We start from the raw sequence: 23207 nt of genomic DNA, 5'->3' as shown, positions 1-23207 counted from the left end.
AAAGGCCGCCCGGCCCGGCAGCAGCAGCCCCGCCGCGGGCCATGTCGGTCGCCGGGTGTTGTGACTGCGGAGAGAGGCCGGGAATGTTAAGTTGATGCAGGACTGAAAACCAAAGAATTTGTGCCTGAGGGGCAAACGGCTTCTTTTTCATTTCGTGCCCGTCAGTTGGAACTAATTCTGCACAGAATTTCAAGTGAGCCCAAGTGGGATTATCTGTGAAATGCCCGCGGACTCAAATGGGCAGTTTATTCAGGCCTCTGGACTGGATTTCGCGTGGGCTCTGATGTGTGCAGATTCCAGGGTTATCCTTCCTTTGATCGTGTTTTACCTATGGAAAAAAAATCTCTGCAGACAATCCACTCTTACTCATGTAAAATTAAAGCAATTTTTTCTGCTTTAATAATACCTTTGAGTGCTTCCATATAGAGTTCTGACTTCTTTTTAATATCCCATCTTGTTGCAATTTCCTCCTTTAGACTTCTTTGAAACTAGCTGAAGTGTTTTTTGTTGTTTGGTTTGGTTTTTGTAAATACATTAGAAGGAATTCTTTGGATGCTGCGGTTTGTGTGGAGGAAGGTGGTGTGTAAAATACTGTAGAGCTTCTTTGAATTGCCTTGTACTTTCCACCCTGTGTCTAGCATGTGCTGCCTCACACGGCTCTTTCTCAGGGCATACAGGGATTGAACTTTACTCATTTCCTTTGCATACAGTAAATGAAAATGCTCTGGTTCTTCCTGTAGAATGGAGTGCTGAGACACAGAGAGCCTCTCAGTTAGCCCTACGAGTGGGCTTTTACAAAGCTGTAGCTTGTTTGGTCCAGCCTGGAGAGAAAAGCACAAGATAACCAACAATTGCTCTTTTAATTCCTGATTTTTTTTAAAGCTGCAGTGTACAGGCAGCGTTACACAAGCCTGTGTGAAAGTGTAGGCAAGAAAAATTGTGCTAAATCTGCTTAGCAGAGGTTGGGCTCCAGTCTCAAGCTTCTAGTGTGTATTTTAAGCAGGCTACATACATGTTTAGTATCAGTTGTCTTACCTACAAAGAACATTGTTTCCCTGTTTTGTCAGATGTGCTAGTAAAGAATAAGGATCTTGCTACAGCTTTTGCTTCTCTTCTGCGGTCTACTAAATTCAGCAGTAAAAGCATTTCCTCATGCTGATGAAGAAACAGTAGAAGTAGTTTTACTCAAGCTTTGTCCTGAGTCCTTGCACAAAAGCATTTCATTAATCACTCTAGCTTATTCTGACACTAGAATTGTGCAGAGCCTGAAATTACTACACAACCTGATAATAAACAGATTATGAAAGATGGTCTCTGGAGGGAAGAATCTCTTGACAAGTCATATATTTTCGTAATTAATTAATTAATTTCCTTACCAAGGTGATGGTGTAATAATGTACCTAAAAGAAAAAGACACTGGGAAACTGTTGTGTTAGGCAAATCACATACATTTCTAAAAGAGATACACACTATTAATGTGTTTTCCAAAACCTGAATGAGACAGGAAGCTTTGCTTAAGTTGCTACTATATATTAAGAATGGAGAAAGATGGTTGAAAGAGTTAAATTTAAATAAAAGCTTGCAATTAATGAAAAAAGAATTGTCATGCTTGCATTGACTTTGCTAAGGAAATTTTTGTTTGTTAAAGGTGTAGTTTGTAAAACTGAAGGAAATACTTGCAAGAAAAGCACTTCAAAAGAAACAGGACCTGCCTACTTCTTTCAAGGAAGTAATTTTTGTAAACTGTAGCATATATTGCAACAAAGGTGGTTCTGTGGTAGATCTGACACACCAGTTTTTGCAGTCCTTATTTGTACTTTGTTAAAGAAAGTACAGCCTTTGTCTGGACAAGAGCTAAAGGTCTGATCCTGAAGATGCTCAGACAGCACTTTGAGTAGTTTACCAGCCAATGGAAAAAAACACTGAACTGGAAAAACATTTTGTGTGCTTAAAATGCCTTAGGTGGGGAAAAAAAAAAGGATTAAGTTAGTTGTAAAGATTGAATGTACTTGGTTTTGGGTGTGGAATTAGTTTTTCTTTTAGATAAGCAGTGCAGACATTTTCATCCAAATTGGTCCCTTTTGTAGCTAGTGATAAATTTCTGCAGTTTTGAAACAGCACTTGGCTTCCTACAATAAGGAGATGTTTAAATTCTTAAAAGTGGAAGTTGCAAGAGTTTCTTAAGTGGCAGTTAAATTTCATAACATGTGGTGTGATCACTTGTTGCAGGTTTCCTCCTTCAATTTTTTAGCTTTTGTCTTTCACTCAGTGCTCCATTCTAACATTCCACTGCTATTCTTTTTAGTCAAAATATGTAGATAGAGATAATATAAATTGATGCAGAGTAATTAAAAAAAAACAAAACAACCAAACAAAAACCAAACAACCCCCCCCCCACATAAAACTATGTTATAGTAGTTATTTTACTCTTGCTTTGTGTGGATCCAGAGTTTCAGTGTTCTCATGTACTTTGGTTTGGTTTCCCACTAAAGAGCTATATTCCAAAGTAAGGGCAGTTCTTTAGTAGGATTAATCTAGCATAGATGCAGCAAAGCTCTAGGGTGTTCATCCAGTCAGAAGCAAAATGTGGAAGATTGTGTCAGAATTATGGGAGTGACTTGCTGGGGGCTTTCTTCTCCCCGTGTACAAGTAGTCCAAATATACTTTGCAAGGCTTAACAAGGAATTCTTTTAACAGAACTTGTATAGAAGAGTATGAGCTAATAGAAGACCAATAGATATAGGTTAAGGTAAAAAATGGTGTCGTTAATTTCAGAATAATTTCTGGTATCCAATATGTAGTTAATTTTGGGGTAATTTCTGTTAGTAGAAAGTAATTTAATTAACTTGTAGTTTTAACAAGAACTTTTTTTTTTTCCAATTTTCAGGTAATTTATTATAATTTTTCTACTTTTTTTTATTTCCACATGCTACCATTTTAGGTTGTTTAAAACTTTTTTTACCAAGACCAGGAGTTCATAGAAGTATGGTTAAGTATAAAGTTAATAAAATTAAAGGAATGAAAGCTTTAAACAAGCATGTAAGGCTTATTGATTAACTCAAATACATAAATATTTACTAATATGTTTGAACCATGGTTTAAAGCTAATTGTATTGGTTCCCCTTGTGTGAGTACTTACTAAGGGATGGACACTAACCGTAATTCATATTTTGCTAGTGTTTTGCATGTTTTTATTCTGTTATTACAGCACTTTTGGGGATGTTGGGAGGGAAGATTTATTACTACCAGGAGAGAACATTCTGATCAAAGTTCTAGTGAAAGTTGTCTAATCCTAACATGCATGGTAAATGTACATGTGGGAAATGAAATGTGACACTTCCATAGTAAGTTTCTCTTGCTTTACAAGTAGGGTCAGATATTTTAAGAGTGTTGTGTTAAAGATGGAAAATATTGGTAGAAGAGAAAGTCAGATGAAACTGCAAGTTATTTTCAAAGTTGGTGCAGATTTCTAAAGCAATAACCTTCTTACTGTTCATCATTCACTTCAGTAGCAACCACTGATGTCAAGAATGATACTGTTTACACCAGTAAAATCTGAAAAATGCTACTTTCCACACTCAATGAAGGTTTTTATTTAAAAAAGAGCCTCCTTACCCCTTTTTGGCTTTGTCATAAGTGAAAAGACTGACACACTCAAATGGTCAATGAGTGCCACCCCTTCAAGGTGCATAAGAAGTACAGTGATCATTATTTAAATTACAGTAGTGTAGATAAATAAAAAGTATTTCCATTTATTACACTTTATATGAAATATATACCTTGTCTTATCTTGGAATAACTCAGTATTTGCCACTTGGAAATAACCCTTTTCATGTTACTTTATATTTTCTTGTTGGTACTATGCTACTGTGGAAACTTATTGCAAAAATTATCCCAGATAGTTCACTGGGAGAGTCCATCCCAGATACTTACAAATGTTTGATAAACCAACTAGTTCAATATTTCAAATTGATATAGATGTAAATGTTGAAAATGTTGGTTCCTCTTAGCCAAAGATTAAGCAGATTCGTATTTTACAATGTGTATCTGGGTGTTTGCTGGACACATAAATATCTGTGTCCAGTTTCAGTAGAAGATTAAATGCAAGAACTGTATTATTTAATGCCCTCTTTAGAAATCGGAATTCTAGTTCTATCAGCTCTAACATAGTAAAATAAAATGGTACCTATATAACACAGTTCTAAATGCTGCAGAACCTTCTGCAAAAGTTAATCTTGTCTTTCCAGTCCCTACCTGTGCAGCAGGGCCTGAACAAGTCATAAGGCCATGCTTTTTAATTCCTTCAGTCAGTGAATGGCTAAAGTCCTGTGGAAAGCTCTTTGTTTCCTCTGCATCAGTGTGAATTTCTGCCGTCAGATAAATGGCAGAGCATGATTTCAGGCACAGGGTGACACTGCTTCCTGTGCTTCACCAATTAGGGTGGTGTTCCTTGGCATGAAGAGGAACAGGGAGCTCCAAGATCTGTCCTTGAGCTGTCACCAGGCTCTGTCTTTTAACATCCACTTAAACCAGATAAGAAGGCTCCCTTTGTCTCAAAGGATGACTTATTGGCATTGGGGTAATGGTAGATGGGATGGGTTATCAAAAACACTTCTGACTGTGTTTTTAAATGCTGAGGAGCAGGGGACTGGTAAAGTGATATTTTAAAGATATGACCCTGAGTAAACAATAATGAAAAATGGTAATCTTGGCTCTGTCTTGACTTGTAGCCACCCTACATCATGTTGCAGTGCAGCAGAGATTATGTCTGTGCTGTTTTTCCATACCATGAGGTACAAAGTGCAAGATCCCAGAAATGCCAGCAACGACCGGTTTGTTCTTTCAAAGGTAAAAAACCTGCTATGCTGTATTGAGCCAGCCTGTCTGCAAAGAGCTGTCTGTAAACTATGTTGACTTGTCTTCCTTGACTTACGCTTACTTATGCTTCCATCTACACATAAATATATTGGAAATATTTAAGAGCATGGAATTGTCTTGCTTCAGAAAGACAAATAACAGCTGGTTGAGTTAAGTTGTAGCAAAACTCAAAAATAATTTAAGAGTGTCTGTATAATGTGTCTTGATAAGGTCATAACATCACTATGTTAATTCATTTTAATATCAAATAATAAATGTTGTTTTATTGTCTATAAAATCTATCAAGAAGTATTAGCAGCTGTATTATTTTTGCATAACCAATTTTCTAACGAGTAAGTCACCGTTAGCTTTTGTGCTCTACTTGTTAAATGCAGCCACGCTGTTACGCCTGGAGTCACAGCACAGTGTGCACTAATTACTGTCAGCTTTTCAGGGAGCATTATATGAAAGTTATGGTAGGTTAAGTGAATAGTTTGCATTCCTACTGTGCCAGTATGGTATTAAAGTAACTACTACTTCTGAAGACCCTATGGTTCAGAAAACACCTAAAACCACAATCTGGGCTGGCCATTAGAGTTTCTGTCCCCTTTTGCATTGTGCCCTTGCAAATCACAGGGATATTTTGATCATATGACATAAAGGCATTTGAAGGGCCTTCATAAAACATGATGTACAAAATGGCAGATGAAGGACTCCAGTGAGGCACGTCCACCTTTGAGACAGAGTTCCTCATGCGGTGACTTGCAAAAGTGCTGCATAGCTATCAGTCCTTGCATTGGATGGAACTGTTGCCACCTGTGATTGCTATGCTGAAATAAGTAACTGGATGGGAAGCAAGCTGCTATTGCTTAGGTGGTAAAACAATAAAAGAGAATCAGTTCTTCATGTTTACTTTACCTCTCCAATTAATGAGGGTTTCTGCCCAGAACTGCTAAATGGCTTCAAGCCTGCATGCTTTTTAGGCTCCTAATGACTGAGTGTATAAAGCTTACAATTTTGCATATCCTCACTCACTGCATCTTGCCTTGAATACACACATATTAAAGAAGTTCTAGTGGGTTAACATTTCCTCATCTGTTTTTTTTTATTGGGATACTAAAACTACTTGGCTGGGAGAGACCTTCTTACTGTTGCATGTTGATTTTCTCAAGGACAACCTAAATAGCCCTTGAGATTGCTGCATTCTTTGTCTTAACTGTAGTCAGCTATCTGGGGTGCTCCAAGTAGGGGCATGAAGGAATTCAAAACAGGCATCAGTGTGAATGTTGCCTTGTACAAGTGCATTGTAACTCAGTCTTTTTTTAGTGGACATAAAAACCTCATTTTGGGGTTTGTCAACTTTTGTAAAATTTTGCCTTGATACTAAGAGATTGTGAAATTTGTGCTTTGCTTAAAATTTTTGTTTTTCTCTAGGGTCATGCAGCACCCATTTTATATTCTGTTTGGGCAGAGGCTGGCTTTCTACAAGAAGCAGAATTACTGAACTTGAGGAAAATTGATTCTGTCTTAGAAGGACACCCAGTGCCAGTGAGTGTTCATAACCTTTGATATAAGATGATACTATCTGTAAAACAAGAAGCACGTGTATTTCGCAGCAAGTCTTGGTTGCCAGCTACAGTGAAAGAGAGAATCTTAAGAAGGATGATGGTATTTATGGCTTCAGAACTTCCTCAGTGTCTGCATTTGAATAAGCAGGAAAAAATGACCTTTATTGTTGCAGTGAAGTTCCCCAACAGTCCTGTATGTCAGTATTTTCCTTTTAAGAAAGGTTTATATGAAGTTCCAGCATGGCTTTTCTCATCCCTTGAGAAGCTTTGAGGTATTTAACAAATTTATATCAAGTTTGGTTACCTCATTGGTCTTTCTATTCCCAGCCAGTTGTTTCAATGGATTCTTTTTTACACCAAGTCATCAGTTAACTGTTGCCATTGAAGGCCTAGCTGAGAAGTTCCTGGGCCATAGATACTGTTCCATCTCAGAGAGCCTAGTTCGCTTGTGACACTGGTCATCAATGGAAGAAAGGAAACAGGGCAGGATTTGAAGGGACTTGCACTCTATTGTTATGTCTGAGAAACTGAATTTTGATGTATGTTGAACCATCTCCTAGCACTGAAATTTAGTTTCTGTTTCTTAATTTTAAAATAATTGTCTTTTTCTTCTCAGAGACAAGCATTTACTGACGTGGCTACTGGGTCACTTGGTCAGGGCCTTGGTGCTGCGTGTGGAATGGCATACACTGGCAAATTCTTTGACAGAGCCAGGTAATTCCATCTCCATATATAATTTCTATAGGCATTCAGTGGCAAATTTTGTGAAAATAAATTATATTTTTATCTCCATCAGGAAAAAACACCCCACCTTCCTTTATTCTCCAGTCCCAAATAGAATTTTAAATTCAGGTTTTAAATGATAGATTACTAGCCGGATAATTACAAAGCCATTGCCAGTGAAACTACCGAGGATTTAAAGATCAGCAAGAATTAGTGCATCTGTGTGTTCCTTTTGAAACCTGACAGCATTGCAAGGTGATGTTCCTGAACAGAGCAGACAGTAAGTTGTTGGAGCAGCCTCAGCTTCCAGAAAAGAATTCATAGCCTTTTTGAGACTGGTATTTGTTCCCTTAGAAGGAAGATGGAAACTAGAAATTTGTCTGTTGAAAGTCAGATGACAAATAATGGAGAATGTGTATCTAGGTAAGAATTGTTATGGTCAATAATAGCACTGTTGAATCATAAAGCAGGGCTTCAAAATGTTATCAAGCACTCGACTCCATAGAGACAAAAATTACTAAAAAAGTAGATGTCTAAAGGCAAATATGTATGAGGAGGAAAATAGCCTGATGGAGTTGATGTATTTTATGTGACAGTTCTAGTACATTCGAGCATAGGCTGCCCAGTTAATGCGTCCTACACTTCACTAGCTTGAAGTCATTTCTGTGAAAGATGACTTGCTGATTTTAATTGAGTTTAGCAGATGCTACGTGTGGAAAAAATCTAACCAGTGCTTACATGAGAGAAGAAAAAGGTGGTCTTGGATGCAGTACCGGGGAGCAGCTTATGTGGAAGGAGTTCAGATTTAGCTGAAGGCAGGTGGGGTTCAGATCAAAAGTCTGTTACTGAAAAATAAATTGTTAACAGCCATCTTGATTATTTTGTTTTAATGTTATGTATCTGAAGGCTAATTTAGTAATCTTTTTCACTTTCAATAGGTAATAAACATTTCTAAAGCTTTGTCATCAAAAAAGGAGCAGGGTAATACAAGAAAAATTAAAGCAGGGCTTCAAAATGTTATCAAGCACTCGACTCCATAGAGACAAAAATTACTGCGTCTGCCATTTGTTTTGTGGACAAAAAAAGTAGATGTCTAAAGGCAAATATGTATGAGGAGGAAAATAGCCTGATGGAGTTGATGTATTTTATGTGACAGTTCTAGTACATTCGAGCATAGGCTGCCCAGTTAATGCGTCCTACACTTCACTAGCTTGAAGTCATTTCTGTGAAAGATGACTTGCTGATTTTAATTGAGTTTAGCAGATGCTACGTGTGGAAAAAATCTAACCAGTGCTTACATGAGAGAAGAAAAAGGTGGTCTTGGATGCAGTACCGGGGAGCAGCTTATGTGGAAGGAGTTCAGATTTAGCTGAAGGCAGGTGGGGTTCAGATCAAAAGTCTGTTACTGAAAAATAAATTGTTAACAGCCATCTTGATTATTTTGTTTTAATGTTATGTATCTGAAGGCTAATTTAGTAATCTTTTTCACTTTCAATAGGTAATAAACATTTCTAAAGCTTTGTCATCAAAAAAGGAGCAGGGTAATACAAGAAAAATACGGCAGCTGAATTCTGTAGACATCAGACAGTGCTCCTGCTAACTGAGTTACCTAAATAAAATGCTTCAATGTTTAGAAGAGTATTCTACAGTATCATGATTATGCTGGTTATCTTATTCCTTAATTCTGGTTTTGGTTATGCTGCATGCTTTAATCTATACTTGAGTTCATCCCCAGTGTATAGTTTCCTGAAGTTAAATTATTGGTCCTTCCAGATAGTATGTGGTAGGAATGAGGAAGCAGACAGTAACCTCTCCTGCATTGTTAGGGATCTTGCTGAGTCACAGTGACAGCGTTTAATGGGCCTGTTCATTCAAGCCTGGTAATAGGAGGCTTAAGACCTGATTTTTTTGAGGCAAAGGTTTGAAAAGGAGTACAGTATTCCTCATTTTATTTTTTTCATGTGTAGCAGCTCAGAAGTATTTTAATTTGTTTAAGGTTACATAACATGTCTGAAGTTAAGGCATTGAGCAATGGGAGTTGAGTTTGGGATAGAAGAAGCAGTGAATTCTCACTATGAATTGTTAGAGGTGTTTTCCATTTAATTCAGTTGTGTTTACTCATCAAACTGCTCTCTTTTGTTTTAAATTTCTTCTCTAGCTATCGAGTGTATTGTCTGCTTGGAGATGGAGAGTTATCTGAAGGCTCTGTTTGGGAGGCCATGGCCTTTGCTGGGCTTTACAAGCTTGATAATCTTGTTGCTATATTTGATGTTAACCGTCTTGGACAAAGTGACCCTGCGCCTCTGCAGCATCATGTTGAAATTTACCAGAGACGCTGTGAAGCCTTTGGGTATGTGTTTGGAAGAAGCTCACTATAGTCTCCTATTTGAAACTAAATGTTTTATTTGCTTTTCAGAATTTTTCAAATGAGCTTTCAGCTCTTAAAGGATACCATCACCTGTCGTAATGCCTGACTTTGGTCTTTATTTGTACTGCAGGAATATTAAAAGTAGCAGTATTTTTTGTTTAGAGGAAAAATAAAAGGACTGCTGAATCAGATAAATTTGTCAGAAGATCCTAAAGCAGTTTTTATCACACTAAACACAGATTTTATAACTGTGACAAAATGTACATGGAAGCCATTACTCATAAGAGTGTATTTGCTTTAATTTAGTTTGAATGTATCTTCCTGTTTAGATGCAAAAATCCATGACAAAAACTGTCAGATACCATAGCAGCGATGCAAATTATGATGGAGCATTTTCAATATTTTAATCAACTCCCATTGTCAATTTTTAATTGATTTCTAGGTATTTAATTTGTTTTTTTGATTAAAAATAGCTAATATGCCTGAAGATATCTGGAATAACGTAGTTATCTGTGGGGTTTGCATTTTGCTAGTAGCTCTTAAACCCTCTGAGACTCATTTTGCTTTATAAAAAAGGGACTGTGATATGTTATGATCTCAGATGAATTCTAGTTCATGTTTCTGGCATACTTTGGGTCTCTTAAAAATACACTGCACTGGAATGAAGTTAGTGTTCATTATTGTAATTGCTGACTACCAGAGAGCATCACATGCTAAAACCCTTTAGCAACAGTTGATCTGTTTGTGTTCTTAGCTGGCATGCTATCATCGTTGATGGGCACAGTGTGGAGGAACTTTGCAAAGCTTTCGGCCAGGCCAAACATCAGCCAACAGCTATCATTGCAAAGACTTTTAAGGGCAAAGGAATATCAGGTAATAAAACATCTATTGCTTTGCATACATGTGTATATAAAAATATGTACGTAGTGCTGCAATAAAGGTGCAGTCATTAAAAAATATAGTTAAGATTTCATAATTAGAAGATTGGTATCCTATCAGCTTTTTTACTTGTTTCTACTACCATACAGTCTGAAAACTCAGAATTTCACCCTATTGTTATTTTTTAATTTGTTACCATTTCTTATGGAGGACATTAGATTGGTGCTTCTTGGAAGCAGGCAAAGATGTGGCTCTTGGTTCCTCACATTATCCAGCAGGTGCACTTCAATGTTGAGTGGGCTTTTGGAGATCCCCAGGTTCAGAGTAGGATTTCATCTGCTCTCAGCTGTACTTTTTCGATAGTGACAACTCCAGTCTTTTCTAGTCCAGTGTAAATGCATGGAAAACAGGGAGAGATGCTGCATTGACAGTTTTGACAAGACTGCAGGAGGTGTGGTACATAAACTGCCTGGTCATACTGCAGGTTATTCCATATGATCTGATGTGTGATTTGTTGAAATACAGGATACAGTAGTCTGTAGATTATTTTGTAGGGTAGCAGCTGTTTGAATTTTGGAGTTTCTGATGCCTCTAAGATCCTTTTGTAGTTTTCACTTAGTGTGAAACATATCTAAATGCCATTGTCTAGGGGACAGATGGATGAGCAATAGCATGCAGAAAGTCTTTCAAACTCTTCATACTTCTCAACAGCATTAGTGCTAAGAAAATTATTTTGGTTCTTCCCAGCAAGACATGCACTAGCTGCTGAGCATTGTATCCAGAGTGGAGCAAATGCATTCAGTGGGTCAGAGGTTGCCATGATTCTGTTCAGCAACAGCTTTTAGCAGCACTCAGTGAATTTGCCTTTCTGACCAGATAAATGTTAATAACAATATATATTAATTCCATTTCATTGAGTAAGCTAGAAAAATTCATTATTCTTAGTGACTTAATTAGTGAAAAGCAGCATAGCAGCCAGAGAGGTAATTTTGCTGCTAGTACTCAGTGCACATCAGAAGCTAGTAAAATAAAGCTGTAAAACTTCAGGTCTTGTTTGAATTAGCTTGGTTAAGTGTTGTTTGAAACTCAGCTGAATTTGTTTATTTAGGCCTAGCTATTGAAATTTCATGTTAAGGGGTCACACTGATTTACTTGTGCCACACTTAGGGACCAAGTCTTTTAGATGCCAATTTTAAAACAGTTTCATTAGAAGACACTGGAATTTTGTCACTAGTTTGGAGTATATGGAATTTAACTATTTTTGTTACATATTTAAACATGTCTGTCTTAATGCAATTGAATACTATTGTAATTGTTTGTAGTGAGAATAAGGAAGTTCTTCCTTGGAAGACTATACTAGACTATCCTTCTTCACTGCACTTTCATCTGGGTAAAATCTGCAGTGAAAGACATGAATTGTTTTTATAATTTTCTTATTTGTAATGTACTTTTACTTACACAGGTGTTGAAGATAAGGAAAGCTGGCATGGAAAGCCCCTTCCGAAAAACATGGCTGAGCAAGTCATTCAGGAAATAGATGACAGAATCCAAAATAAGAAAAAACTTTCTCCAGCCCTCCCGGAAGAAGATGCACCTATAATAAATATTAGAAACATTAAGATGCCATCTCCACCAACTTACAAAGTGGGAGAAAAGGTACTCCCTTTTTCACTGTTTGTCAGGTATCTTAGAAGTGTCAGGCTATATAGTGGGTGGCAGGAGGGTTGGTGTTATACCTTGCCACAATTTCAACTATCACCTCTTCACTCCTATTCAAGTGTCCTGGTAAACACCAACCTCTGTGGTGTGACACACTGATACTCAACTCACTGGGCATTGAAAGAATATATTAAAATATAAAGACTCTAATAGTTTGTCTTCATTTTGTGATCACTATCTATATTCCAAACTATGTGTAATTAAATAAACTCCATGAGGCTCAGTGAATTTCCATGATTGGAAATCAAGGTTTTCAAAATTTCCCAGCGGGATTGGTAGGGAGTTGCTGATTTCAGCAGAGATGTGTCCTGATGCTTCTCTGTATTTTTGTTTACTCTTCTGTGTGTCACTCTTCTCCTGTGTACTTTTGATACTGCTAACATTTAAAATGTTTTTTGTTGTGTTATGGTTTTACTTATTTATTTGTTTGTTTTCAATTCTATGCGCGTGCACTCATGGAAATACAAGAAAATAGGAAAAAAAAAAAAGCTTCTAGAAACAGACAGTTACAACAGAATTGCTGTGTTTTTCTTTTCCCAGTGGGCTACCCGCAAAGCTTATGGTGTTGCACTTGCAAAACTGGGCCATGCTAACGATCGAGTGATTGCTTTGGATGGAGACACAAAGAACTCCACCTTCTCAGAGCTTTTTAAGAAAGAACATCCCAGTCGCTTCATCGAGTGCTACATTGCTGAGCAGAACATGGTGAGGGGTCTCTTGGTTCCATGAAATGCTGGTATTACACAGCAGCATCTGAGCCTACTCAGTCTGTGTCTTTGAAGAGTGGGGTTTTAATACTTAATTTTCACATGTATATTCATGGCTACTTAATTTGACTTGCTCACTTCTTAGGAAAAACTAGGCTAGAACAAAAGCTTAGGAGTATCATACAACAGGAGTGCTTCTAATCATCCTTTTCTAAATTACCTTTGTTTTTTCCTTTTTTTTTTTTTTTTTTTTTTTTTTTTGTCATATTGTCTGCATTTCAGCAGAACACAAGGAGATGGCAGCATGTAAAAAACAGTAATGCTTTCCACAGTGTGATTTGTAGAGATTTAACTCTGAACAGACTTTTTAGGGTGGCTTTTTTTCTTCACAGGAAATAGAATGTCACAACATGACAAGTTCTGTGCTAGATTGGGCCATAAAGATGAGGACAGAGAAACAGTTAATAAGTTTAGCCTGATGACATTTGTAGAGAAAGGACTAAATTTGATAACTCATCTATTTGTCTGAGTCTTCAGTTGCCACCTGTATGGGTTCACTGAAGCAAATTAAATTAAAGACAAAAATTATAACCAAAGAACCTATGGACTGTCTATGGTAAATTTCATACTAAGGCAGTTTCATGAGCTTGAGTCAGACATTTTATATGCACAGCAGCTTAGGAGAAACTTCCCATGAAGAGCAGACCAATTTCTGTAAAAAATAAATGTGTGGGATAATTGTAACAATAAACAATTTAAGGCCCTTGTTCTAAATTCCATCTTAATGAAGAATGGCCCTTTTAGTAAATATCAGTCCATTAACCTAGGTAAATCCATTCCCACTTAGTAATATAATTTTTATCTGCTGGAGATAGTAAAACTATGCCCTTTGGACTGAAAATCTAAGCCTTTGATCCAGGAAAGAAAAGGATAGGTGGGGGGATAAGTCTTAAAACTCTGTGAATGGCTGCTTGGAGCAGATGAAGGAAAGAAGCTGCCAGTAATGATCAATGATAACAGCTAGCAGCTGAGGCAAGGAACAGAGGAGATGCTGGAGGATAGATACTGGCAGAGTGAGTTGCCTCCTTTCCTCTTTGGAAAGGCAAACAATTAGGAGCAGGACTGAACAGAGATTTTTAATCTGCATTGAGAGCTTCTTGCTCAAGTTTTACAGTAGGAAGTCCCACAGACGATCTCTTGGAGTAAATGAGCTCACTGTTCCTGTACAATCTCCCTCTTTTCAGGTGAGTGTTGCAGTTGGTTGTGCCACTCGTGACAGAACCGTTGCTTTTGCCAGCACCTTTGCTACCTTCTTCACACGGGCGTTTGACCAGATCCGCATGGCTGCCATCTCGGAGAGTAACATCAACCTCTGCGGGTCACACTGTGGTGTTTCCATTGGTAAGGGCAGCCTTGGTGTATTTATCAGCAGTTCCACCATTTAGCAGAAGTATCTGGCAGTCAAACTGATGATGCCTTGTGGAGACAACTGGTAATACAGCTGTGATGGTTTAACAGTGGCAGTGTTCATAGGAAGTCATATTTGCAATTCACTTTTATCAGACACATTGTTATGTTTAGAAAGATTTCAAGCCTTCATCAATTTATCTGCCTTTTTTTTTATCCATTTGTCCTGATAAAAACAGGACTTTTCCTTACTAACTTTTCTTCTCTACAAGTACAGAGCGACATAAACACATCAGATTGAAAGGGGACAGCTTAGGTTCCTTTTTGTCTTTGCAGTTGACATCCTCTGTGATGAGAATTGTTGTGTGGTTATTTACTGTACCTTTATTTCCCAGTCCCTAAAATGAGAAAGTAATGATACTTATCCTTGCACAGATGCTTTTGTCCACCAATCTCAAAAACACTTTACAAGAGATAAATATCTTTGGTTTACTATGCCTTTGAAGATCATTGATTTTAAATAATTGCTTCAACTTATCTCGGTATTTCTTACTACTGGAGCAGTTAATGTGTTGATTCAGAAGACCCAAAAACTCCAAGTACTGATGAAACAGGAACTGTGAAGCTGTTACGCAATTCAGGAAATTGGCAGTACCTTCTCTGCTCTTTGCTTCTCATCATAAGTGTTTGGTACATGCCAGATCATACTGGAGTTTGATTTTGGTTTGAGGGAGGAAGGGAGCTTTGTTTTTTTTTAATGAAATGCATAGGCATCACCCATGAAAACAGGAGCAGACTTGCATATCAAGATGATGCCAGTAGGCATTCATGCTTCAAAACCTAGTAGGTATTTACAAGGAAGAAGAAAAGAGAGGAGAGCTTACAGGGCAGTAAATTAAGGCTCTCTGCATACCTCAGTTTTTCAGTAGATGTAATAGTGGTTTGGAGGTTTGGAGGAGGGCTGGGGTTTGTTGTTTTTTGGATTTTTTGTAAAGGAAAATAGTTTAACCTGTAATATTAGTAAAGCTTTAAAGATGCTTTGCAGACGTGTGGAGTCTCATCCAGAACCTGGGGCTCAATTTACAGCTGTATAGAGTGTGCTTTAGTGGTGGAGACTGTAAGTAGAGTGTATCAGACTGTGGCTTGTTTATGTCATTAAGGGAGGGATTCTATTAGAAACCTCTTTTTAAAATCAATCCTCACACCTCATCATAGTTTAGTTCAATCCAGTTTAAATCTTTTAGCAAGTAGCAAAGGGCTTTGGTGCAAAAGCCAATTAACTTTTCTCATTTGAGAAAATAAAACTCATTTGGGTTACCTGAATTGACTCTTAGAACTACACTTCCAAGTTTCAGCTTCCAGCACTTTAAATATCCTGCGGGGAGCTGAGATAGTGAGGTGCCTACTTGGCTTTATAAAGTTGTTTGAGTAACAAATCTGATTCAGGCCTCAATTTAAAAAAAAAAAAAAAAAAAAAAGAATTTGAACACCAAGTTCTGAATAGTAAAAGTAATTCATGGACATCCTTTAGCAGTTAGAAAAATCAATTTTAAATAGAGGGGTATGAATTAAGTGTACCTCCTATTAGAACTTTAGGCCTGCATGGAATTCAGAATTCCAACCAGATCTGTGGTGAAGACTGAAGTGTATGCAGTTCTAGGTAGACCTGAGCTGCTGCACTGAAATTTGGACCCATTAAGCTTATGAGAAATAACTATCACAATGACCTTCTGAACTTGTACTAAGTTCACTCCTAGACAGTAGCTGCTGATGACCTAAACATCTAATGAAACATTAAACATGCTTTCAAGACCACAAGAGAAAAATGGAAAATCTGTTTTTTTCCAAATGGAACATACAAGGAAAGAAATCACAGTGTTCATCTGTCAAAAATGGAACTACCAGTTGTTTAGATAACCAGTTTTTATATTCTAGACTTTTGATACTGTTTATAGTAAGCACTATTTTTTTAAAAATTAAGCTAAACATACAGGTTTTTCATTTGTGATTGAAAATTATTCTAATCTGCATGACCCTAAAACCACATATGTTAGGATTTTATAAAGATGCACTTAGGGCTGAACTCAACTTAGTACTAGTCTGTGAATTTCCTGTCTGGACTGTGAATGCTGGTATTATCTGCACCATGTTAGCAAAAGCAGGACAAACAGAAGTACTCTCTTCACCTTGGATAAGATTCTGATTCAGATACCTGTTAATTTTGTTCTTCATAACTTCACTTTTCTTCTATGTATACAATGTGGGTGCATTTTAGGAAAGGGCCCACTGGGATCCCACTCATTCAGAGTGCCTACAGAGCTAGAAACTCTGATGCTGAGAATTTTTCTCATGTCTTGACTGAAAGCTGAGGCACTCTCTTTTCCTGGTTCTTGCTTACTTTATTAGTAATGTATAGTGGCAGAGTTCAATGATTGATTTCTTTAACATGTTTATAAAGTTCTTCAGAGTTTTGTGCTGCTCTTATGAAAAATACTCTCCTCCTTCCTCGTGAGCTCGTCCTTCTTGAGTAACAGGTAGTGGGTGCATGTGGGAAGGCTCATTGCCCTGCTTCTGCTCGGCAGGCTGTGACATGACTGGATTCAGAAGTCTTTGCATGGTTAGTTTGGAACAGTGCCATTCCCAAAGCACCCTTACATAAGGTCATTGGGGGCGGGGGGTGTTGTGATGGTTGTTTCTTTATGGAAAATCATAACATCCAGCACATGTTCAAGATAATTAATCCTTTTAGTATTGAAAAATACATACCCTTCATTTAATCTTGAAGTGAGTCTAAGAATTTGAGAGGAGTTGTACCAAGTGCACTCTCCTTTTCAATGGAACACATTAAATTCTCCTTCCACATTTCCAGCAGTTTAAATGTAGAGGAACACTATTGGCAAGTATAAATTTTGCTTGTTCAGCCTCAGTACCTGTAAATCTGAAGATGCCCAGATACGTTGTGATCCCTTTTTTGTATCTGTATCCTTCCTAGTTTGGTTGTCTTCCTTTTGTGTTGTTCTATTGTTACACTTTTTAGTTTCTATTTTTTCTTTTTAACCCCAGTTCTCTTTCTTTTTAGTCTCTTTCTATCCTTATTTACTGTTTAGATGGTTCCAAGTTTAAGGAGAAGATGAGTCTTTTCTCAAGCAGGTAGAATTGCATGTCCTGTGTGTGCCTGATTTTATACTCTTTTTTTTTTTTTTTTTTTTTTTCCTGGTTTTAAATTGAACCTCACTGCTGTGTTGAGTGATTGTTGAAAATGTGCCCTTACTCTTTTGTAACCCTGGTTTAATTCTTTTAGGTGAGGATGGGCCATCTCAGATGGGACTGGAAGATCTGTGCATGTTCCGGGCTATTCCCACTGCCACTGTGTTTTACCCTAGTGATGCTGTAGCCACTGAGAAAGCAGTGGAAATAGCTGCCAACACCAAGGTTTGCATCACACTATTTCTTAGCCAGAGAATAATTTATTTTTTTGTTGCTTCTGGCATGTTTCTTGCATGTCTCTACCCACATAAGTTCTCTCAAAGGCTCCAGTGTGGCAGTGGGATGTTTTCTTTGCATGGAAAAGTTGCACGCATTCTGTCCAGGCTAGTGCAGAATGAACAGTCTGGAATGCCGTGGGCCAGATTTGGGGAGATGTGAATGATTTCACAGCAATTGCAGTTTGGGTCTAAATTGGCTCAGAAATAAGGACAAGTGTAATTCTCTTGATGGTCTTTAGTGTTCAAAAAGTACATTCCTAGTATGATATCTCACAGGTCAAAATGGAAGGTGGATCTGGAAAGATTACGTTTATCTTGAGGATTTTGATCATCAAGTGCTTGTACATGAAAGCAAAAGACAGATCTGCTTAGTAGTCTAAGAGAGTCTTCATCTTTGGGAGAGACTTGAGATCTGGTGCTTATACTATGCCTGTGTCACTGGTTATCTTTTGCTCCTCTGTTGCCAGTGATGGTTTGCAGTTAAATTGCATTGTGGCTGAAGATGACAGAAACTTCCCATGTGCTGTGACAGAGTTTCTGACCTCTCTTACTTTCAGCTAATTGAAGGCAGTAACGGAATCAGACAGAAAATTGCAAGTTACCAGCATGCTCTAAGATGAGGTTAACTGTATTGTAATAGTTGTAACCACCAGCTGCTGAAAAGGGACTAATTGCAACTGGGCAGAGAGGGGGGAGAAAAGTTTGCTCAGTAGAACCAGAGGTAACACAGAAGGGTGAAAATGACACAGATAGAAAAGTTGCTTTGCTGTATATTTCCTTCATAGGGTTTACAAACTAGTTTTCTGATTTTGTAACTTACAACATGTTTACTTTGAAACAGGGTATTTGTTTCATAAGAACTAGTCGTCCTGAAAATCCGGTCATTTACAACAACAATGAGGACTTCCATATTGGACAGGCAAAGGTAAGTATTGTCCAGATAAACAGAATCAGAAAAAATACACAAAGTTCCTCCTGTAAAAGCCCCTTTCTCTCTAAAGCTTTCCAAAGACAAAGATCTTTTTAGAAGAATTTCCAGAAATGTTAGATATATCAGTAAGATAAATTGTTTAAAATACATTGAGCCATTTTCTTGCAGGTGGTTCTGAAGAGCAAGGATGACCAAGTGACTGTGATTGGAGCAGGAGTCACTCTGCATGAGGCTCTGGCTGCAGCAGAGCAGCTGAGAAAAGGTGATCAGATTATTGGTACTCTTTTCTCCTTTTCCATCATTTAACACAGTAAAGAAACCAGCAGCACCCAGCCAAACTGCTCACCCTTTGCACTGGTAAACAGTAGTGAAAATGTTATTGGTAGCTGGTCACCTGCTAAGCTGACAGAGTGCAACATCTGCCAATCTTGCCTATTAGAGTAGATTTTAGTTAGATTAGCAGCATTAGTAGCCATGAAAATTGCCAAACTGAACAGATCAAAGTCTCCTTAGAATTGCCAATCTGTCTGAAAGTGCCTGGCAGGCAAGAATCTTGGAGGAGGTGTGTAAGAAGCAGGAGTGGTCCTTCCGTGGCATGGGCAGGCACAGGCACCAGCACAACAGAGCAGTCAGGCTGGGGTCAGTGAACAGAGCAGTTGTGTTGTGCACTCGTACACAATGCTCTTGATATGCTGTGTCTTTGTCTAGATATGGTTCACTGCTAACTTTTTTTAATGAATGTATCAACATTTAACTAGCGTGGGAGGCAATAATCCTATGATAGTGCTGAAATGCTCTGCCATTTTGCAGCAAAGATAAAAAAACCTTCAATCAAATAAGAAGAAAAGGAACCATCAAAAATTCATCTGTGAGTCAGTAGCCTACACCCAGGAAGAGATTACAAGTAGTAAGATAATACAATTAATGCTGCCTGTGGCTTCTGGGTAGTTTTGTATGCTTTATCTAGGTGGGCAGATATTTTGTCATTATGTTTATCTGTCAAGCTTAGGACATCCTGAAAGTTGTATTTTCAGAACTATTGTTACTATTCTGCACTGTGATGCTCTGCTGATCTTGATATGTGAATAACCAGCTATGGAGAGAGAATCCTGTAGTGCAGAGGCAGTGTAATAATTAAAATATATTGGCCACTCAGAAACAAAACTGTTAACATAAGGCTTCTTTATGTATGATAAGAGTTGACTCAGTGTTCAGCTAGCCAAGATCACACAAAACCTCGTGTAATTTGCTATTCTTTTTGAACAATCACCATTTGTACATAGCTTTAATGAGCAGTCTGGGCTTGCCTTGTGGTAATGGGACAATCTCTGGTTGTGGTGCCAAACCTCAGGGTGCTACCATCAGGGCTGGGGCAGTTCAAACAGGCACACCTGGCTGGTGGGCAGCCTGCAGTGAAGAATTCAGAATGCCTACAGCCTGAAGAAGCAGGAGGAGATCCTGCTTAACTTGACAATAAAGTTAAAGGTGTGGCAAAGGAGTTGTGATGGACAGTCTGAATAAGAAGGATTTCCCAGTGAATAGATTCTGCTCTTACCTGTGGGAAGGCCAGGAGGTACTGTTTTGCTGTCAGCACTTCTGATGAACTTGAGTCACGTATTCAAAGCTTTTCTGCCTCAAGAGTTTTGTCTGTGGAAAGGATGGATATTTCTGTTAGGTGCATGAAGAAAGAGTACATACAAAAATCAGGGTTGTTTGGAATCTGTGGTAGACAAGCCATAAGTACAGATACCTGGGAGTTGATGTAGACAGTTTTCACAATAGCTCTAAAAAGTGTCAGGGGCTGTGTGTACCACTTACGTTGTCTTGCATTCTCTAAATTCATGTTGCAAATAATTTCATTCTGTTTCTGCAGAAAAAATCTTCATCCGTGTGATTGATCTTTTCACTATAAAGCCCCTGGATAAGAAGACAATACTTGAAAATGCAAGAGTGACCAAAGGCAGAATCATCACTGTTGAAGATCATTACCATGAAGGTAAGCTGGGTCTAGGTGGTCACAGCCCATACAGTTGTTCACCCAGGGCTGGAAGCTCACAGCTTCTCCTGACCTGAGAGAGAATATGGGACTCATTCATTTAAAGGAAAAGAGAGGTTTTAGTCTTTTTCATTGCTGTTATGATTAGAAGATGACACTGAGGGTTGAACGTTTCCTGATGTAATGAGGTAATCAGGGCTGCCTTTCTGATTACCTTGGCCTTGAGTGCCCTTCTGTATGCTTGGTCCAAGTGAAGTCTTGATTCATTTGTTCCCAGTGAAAGTGTAAATTGCTGCTGCGTTGCAGAGATTCTGTGCAGAATGGTCTCAGAATGGCTTTAGAGCAGCTGCTCTGCAGTTGTTAGATTGCAGGAGAAGCCATTGCTGTGCAGGTTTCTTAAGTTTTCCTTGTGTTCAAAAGCTGGATTCCACGTTGTTTTGGCAGTGTCTGCAGTCACTCTGGGATAAATCCTTCTGTCTCTCCTTTCTACTTACCCAATCAAAACCTCTGCTGGGTAACTTGAAGCCATTTCCTTTCATCGGGTCACTTGTTACTTGGGAGACCACCACCTGCCTCACTACAGCCTTCTTCCAGGTGGTTTTAGAGAATGATAAGGTCTCCCCTCAGCCTCCTTTTATTCCAGGCTAAACACCCCCAGTTCCCTCAAGTGCTCCTCATAAAACTTTTTCTCCAGACCCTTCACCAGCTTTGTTGCCCTTCCCTGTACTCACTCCAGCCCCTCAATGTCCTTCTTGTCATGAGGGGCCCAAAATTGAACACAGGATTTGAGATGTGGCCTCACCAGTGCTAAGTGCATGGGGACAGTTACTGTCCAAGTCTGCTGGCCACACTATTGTTCATACAGGCGTGGATGTTATTGGTCTTCTTGGTCCCCTGGGCATGCTGCTGGCTCATATTCAGACAGGTATTGACCAACACCCCCAGCTTCTTTTCCACCACGCAGCTTTCTAGCCTGCCTTCCCTTGGCCTGTAGCACTGCATGAGATGGTTTTGACCCAAGTGCAGGACTCGGCACTGAGCTTTTTTGAGCCTCATACAAATGGCCTTGGCCCATCATTCCAGCCTGTCTAGGTCCCTCTGCAGAGCCTTCCTACCCTCAGGCAGATTAAAGCTCCCGCCCAACTTGGTGTCATCTGCAAACTGCCTGAGGGTGCACTCGGTCCCCTGGTCCAGATTATTGATTAAGATATTAAAGAGAACTGGCCCCAATACTGAGCCCTGGGGAACGCCACTTGTGAGCAGCTGTCAGCTGGAGTTGAGTCCACGATCTGCTGCTGCTTGCTCTCTGACATACTGTGTTTGCAGAGGTTTGCAGGAGCTTGTCTGTGCAAACAGGTCCTGTAAGGATGAAACCACATGCAAACAGAGAGCAGATGTTGTGAATTGCATGTCAGGCTTTGCTCTTCTTGGGGGCAGATGGAGAAGTTAGAAGAGAAGCAGCTGTGAACTTGGGCATTAGGAATATATCTACTCATAGAAATTAGCGTTTTCTTTTTCCCTGGTGCTCCTGCCTCAGTGTCTCTCCTGCTGCCACACAGTTCCCCGTTGCATCCTTTCTCCCTGTCACTAATAGTGAGTCAGTCTGAGCTGAGCTCTAAGCAAAGGTTGGGAATATATTCTGTAACCCAGAGAGGTGCTTAGCAGCATGCAACAGGCATGAAAAGATGGAACCCCTAAATGCTGTTGGTGAGAATTAAGCCTTTCAGTATATTAAGTACACTTGTAAGTATGTCTTGGTCTAAGTAGATTTTTAAGCCTGGCCTTTGGTGGCTGATGCTGAAGTGGTGAGGGCTTCCTGACAGCTCTGTGCCCTTTGGAGGTGTGTTTCTTACTGCCACTTTGTAAGTACTTCTGAAGTGTCAGGCTGGATGTCCTCAGAATGCCTTTGAAATAGGGAATTGTTTTCATTTCACATATGGGTAACTCAGACATACATTGTGATTAGTGTTTCTCATCAGCATGTGAATCAAGGATTTAACTTGCACAGACCTTGGAATCAGATACATGCAATCTGTGTGTTCCCTGTTGAAGCATACAGTTGTGTGATGTGTGACTCTCTTCCACAGGTGGCATTGGAGAAGCAGTGTGTGCTGCAGTAGTGGGCGAGCCTGGAATCACAGTCCATCGCTTGGCTGTGTCCCATGTACCGCGCAGCGGGAAGTCAGCTGAGCTGCTGAGGATGTTTGGCATTGATAAAGATGCCATCGTGCAAGCTGTAAAGATGGCAGTGTCCAAATCAAGGAATGCAGAGTAGTTTGAAGCATCTTGTGCTGTGTTACTGAAAAGCAGCATTCAGAGAAGTACTGTAAGTTTAAGGCAGGCAAAGGTGCTTTATGTAGAGAGTTCTAATAAAAATACCAGCTTAAAAAAACCTTCTGGTTTTTAATCTCTTTCTTTCTTTCTTTCTGGAGTTTTTTGCAGTGGGGTGACATGTGAGTATTTTCAGTCATGGAAAAAACTTCAGGTTATTTAATGATTTGTGGCAGCAGCCTTAGTCTGTACAGGAGGAGCATTTTCTGCTTGGAACTGACCTTCCCCACTGTGAG

The 23207-nt window shown here is 38.9% G+C and overlaps 1 protein-coding gene across 2 annotated transcripts; it reads left to right on the top strand.

Annotated features, from left to right (window-relative positions):
• Nucleotides 1-4692: 4692 nt before the first annotated feature.
• Nucleotides 4693-23031, top strand: TKT (transketolase). Of its 2 annotated transcripts, XM_009993285.1 has the most exons (13): nt 4693-4848; nt 6292-6405; nt 7042-7139; nt 9307-9498; nt 10271-10389; nt 11858-12051; nt 12655-12819; nt 14066-14222; nt 17530-17660; nt 18555-18638; nt 18813-18906; nt 20518-20640; nt 22728-23031. In XM_009993285.1, the coding sequence occupies exons 1-13, from the start codon at nt 4693-4695 to the stop codon at nt 22913-22915; spliced, it is 1815 nt and encodes a 604-aa protein (XP_009991587.1). In that variant the 3' UTR covers nt 22916-23031. The 2 variants fall into 2 exon arrangements, with proteins under 2 accessions (XP_009991587.1, XP_009991596.1); XM_009993294.1 differs by lacking the exon at nt 6292-6405 and having other exon boundaries at nt 4738-4848.
• Nucleotides 23032-23207: the final 176 nt, after the last annotated feature.

This window comes from Chaetura pelagica, unplaced genomic scaffold (assembly GCF_000747805.2).
Source record: "Chaetura pelagica isolate M959 unplaced genomic scaffold, ChaPel_1.0 scaffold630, whole genome shotgun sequence".
NCBI classification, from domain to species: Eukaryota; Metazoa; Chordata; class Aves; order Apodiformes; family Apodidae; genus Chaetura; species Chaetura pelagica.
This window is presented reverse-complemented; position numbering and strand designations above follow the sequence as displayed.

Coding starts and splice junctions, on each gene's coding strand:
- TKT (XM_009993285.1), top strand. CDS start 4,693: ATGAAAAATGGTAATCTTGGCTCTGTCTTGACTTGTAGCCACCCTACA. Junction 9,499..10,270: donor AGACGCTGTGAAGCCTTTGG/GTATGTGTTTGG, acceptor TTGTGTTCTTAG/CTGGCATGCTATCATCGTTG. Junction 14,223..17,529: donor ACACTGTGGTGTTTCCATTG/GTAAGGGCAGCC, acceptor TAATTCTTTTAG/GTGAGGATGGGCCATCTCAG.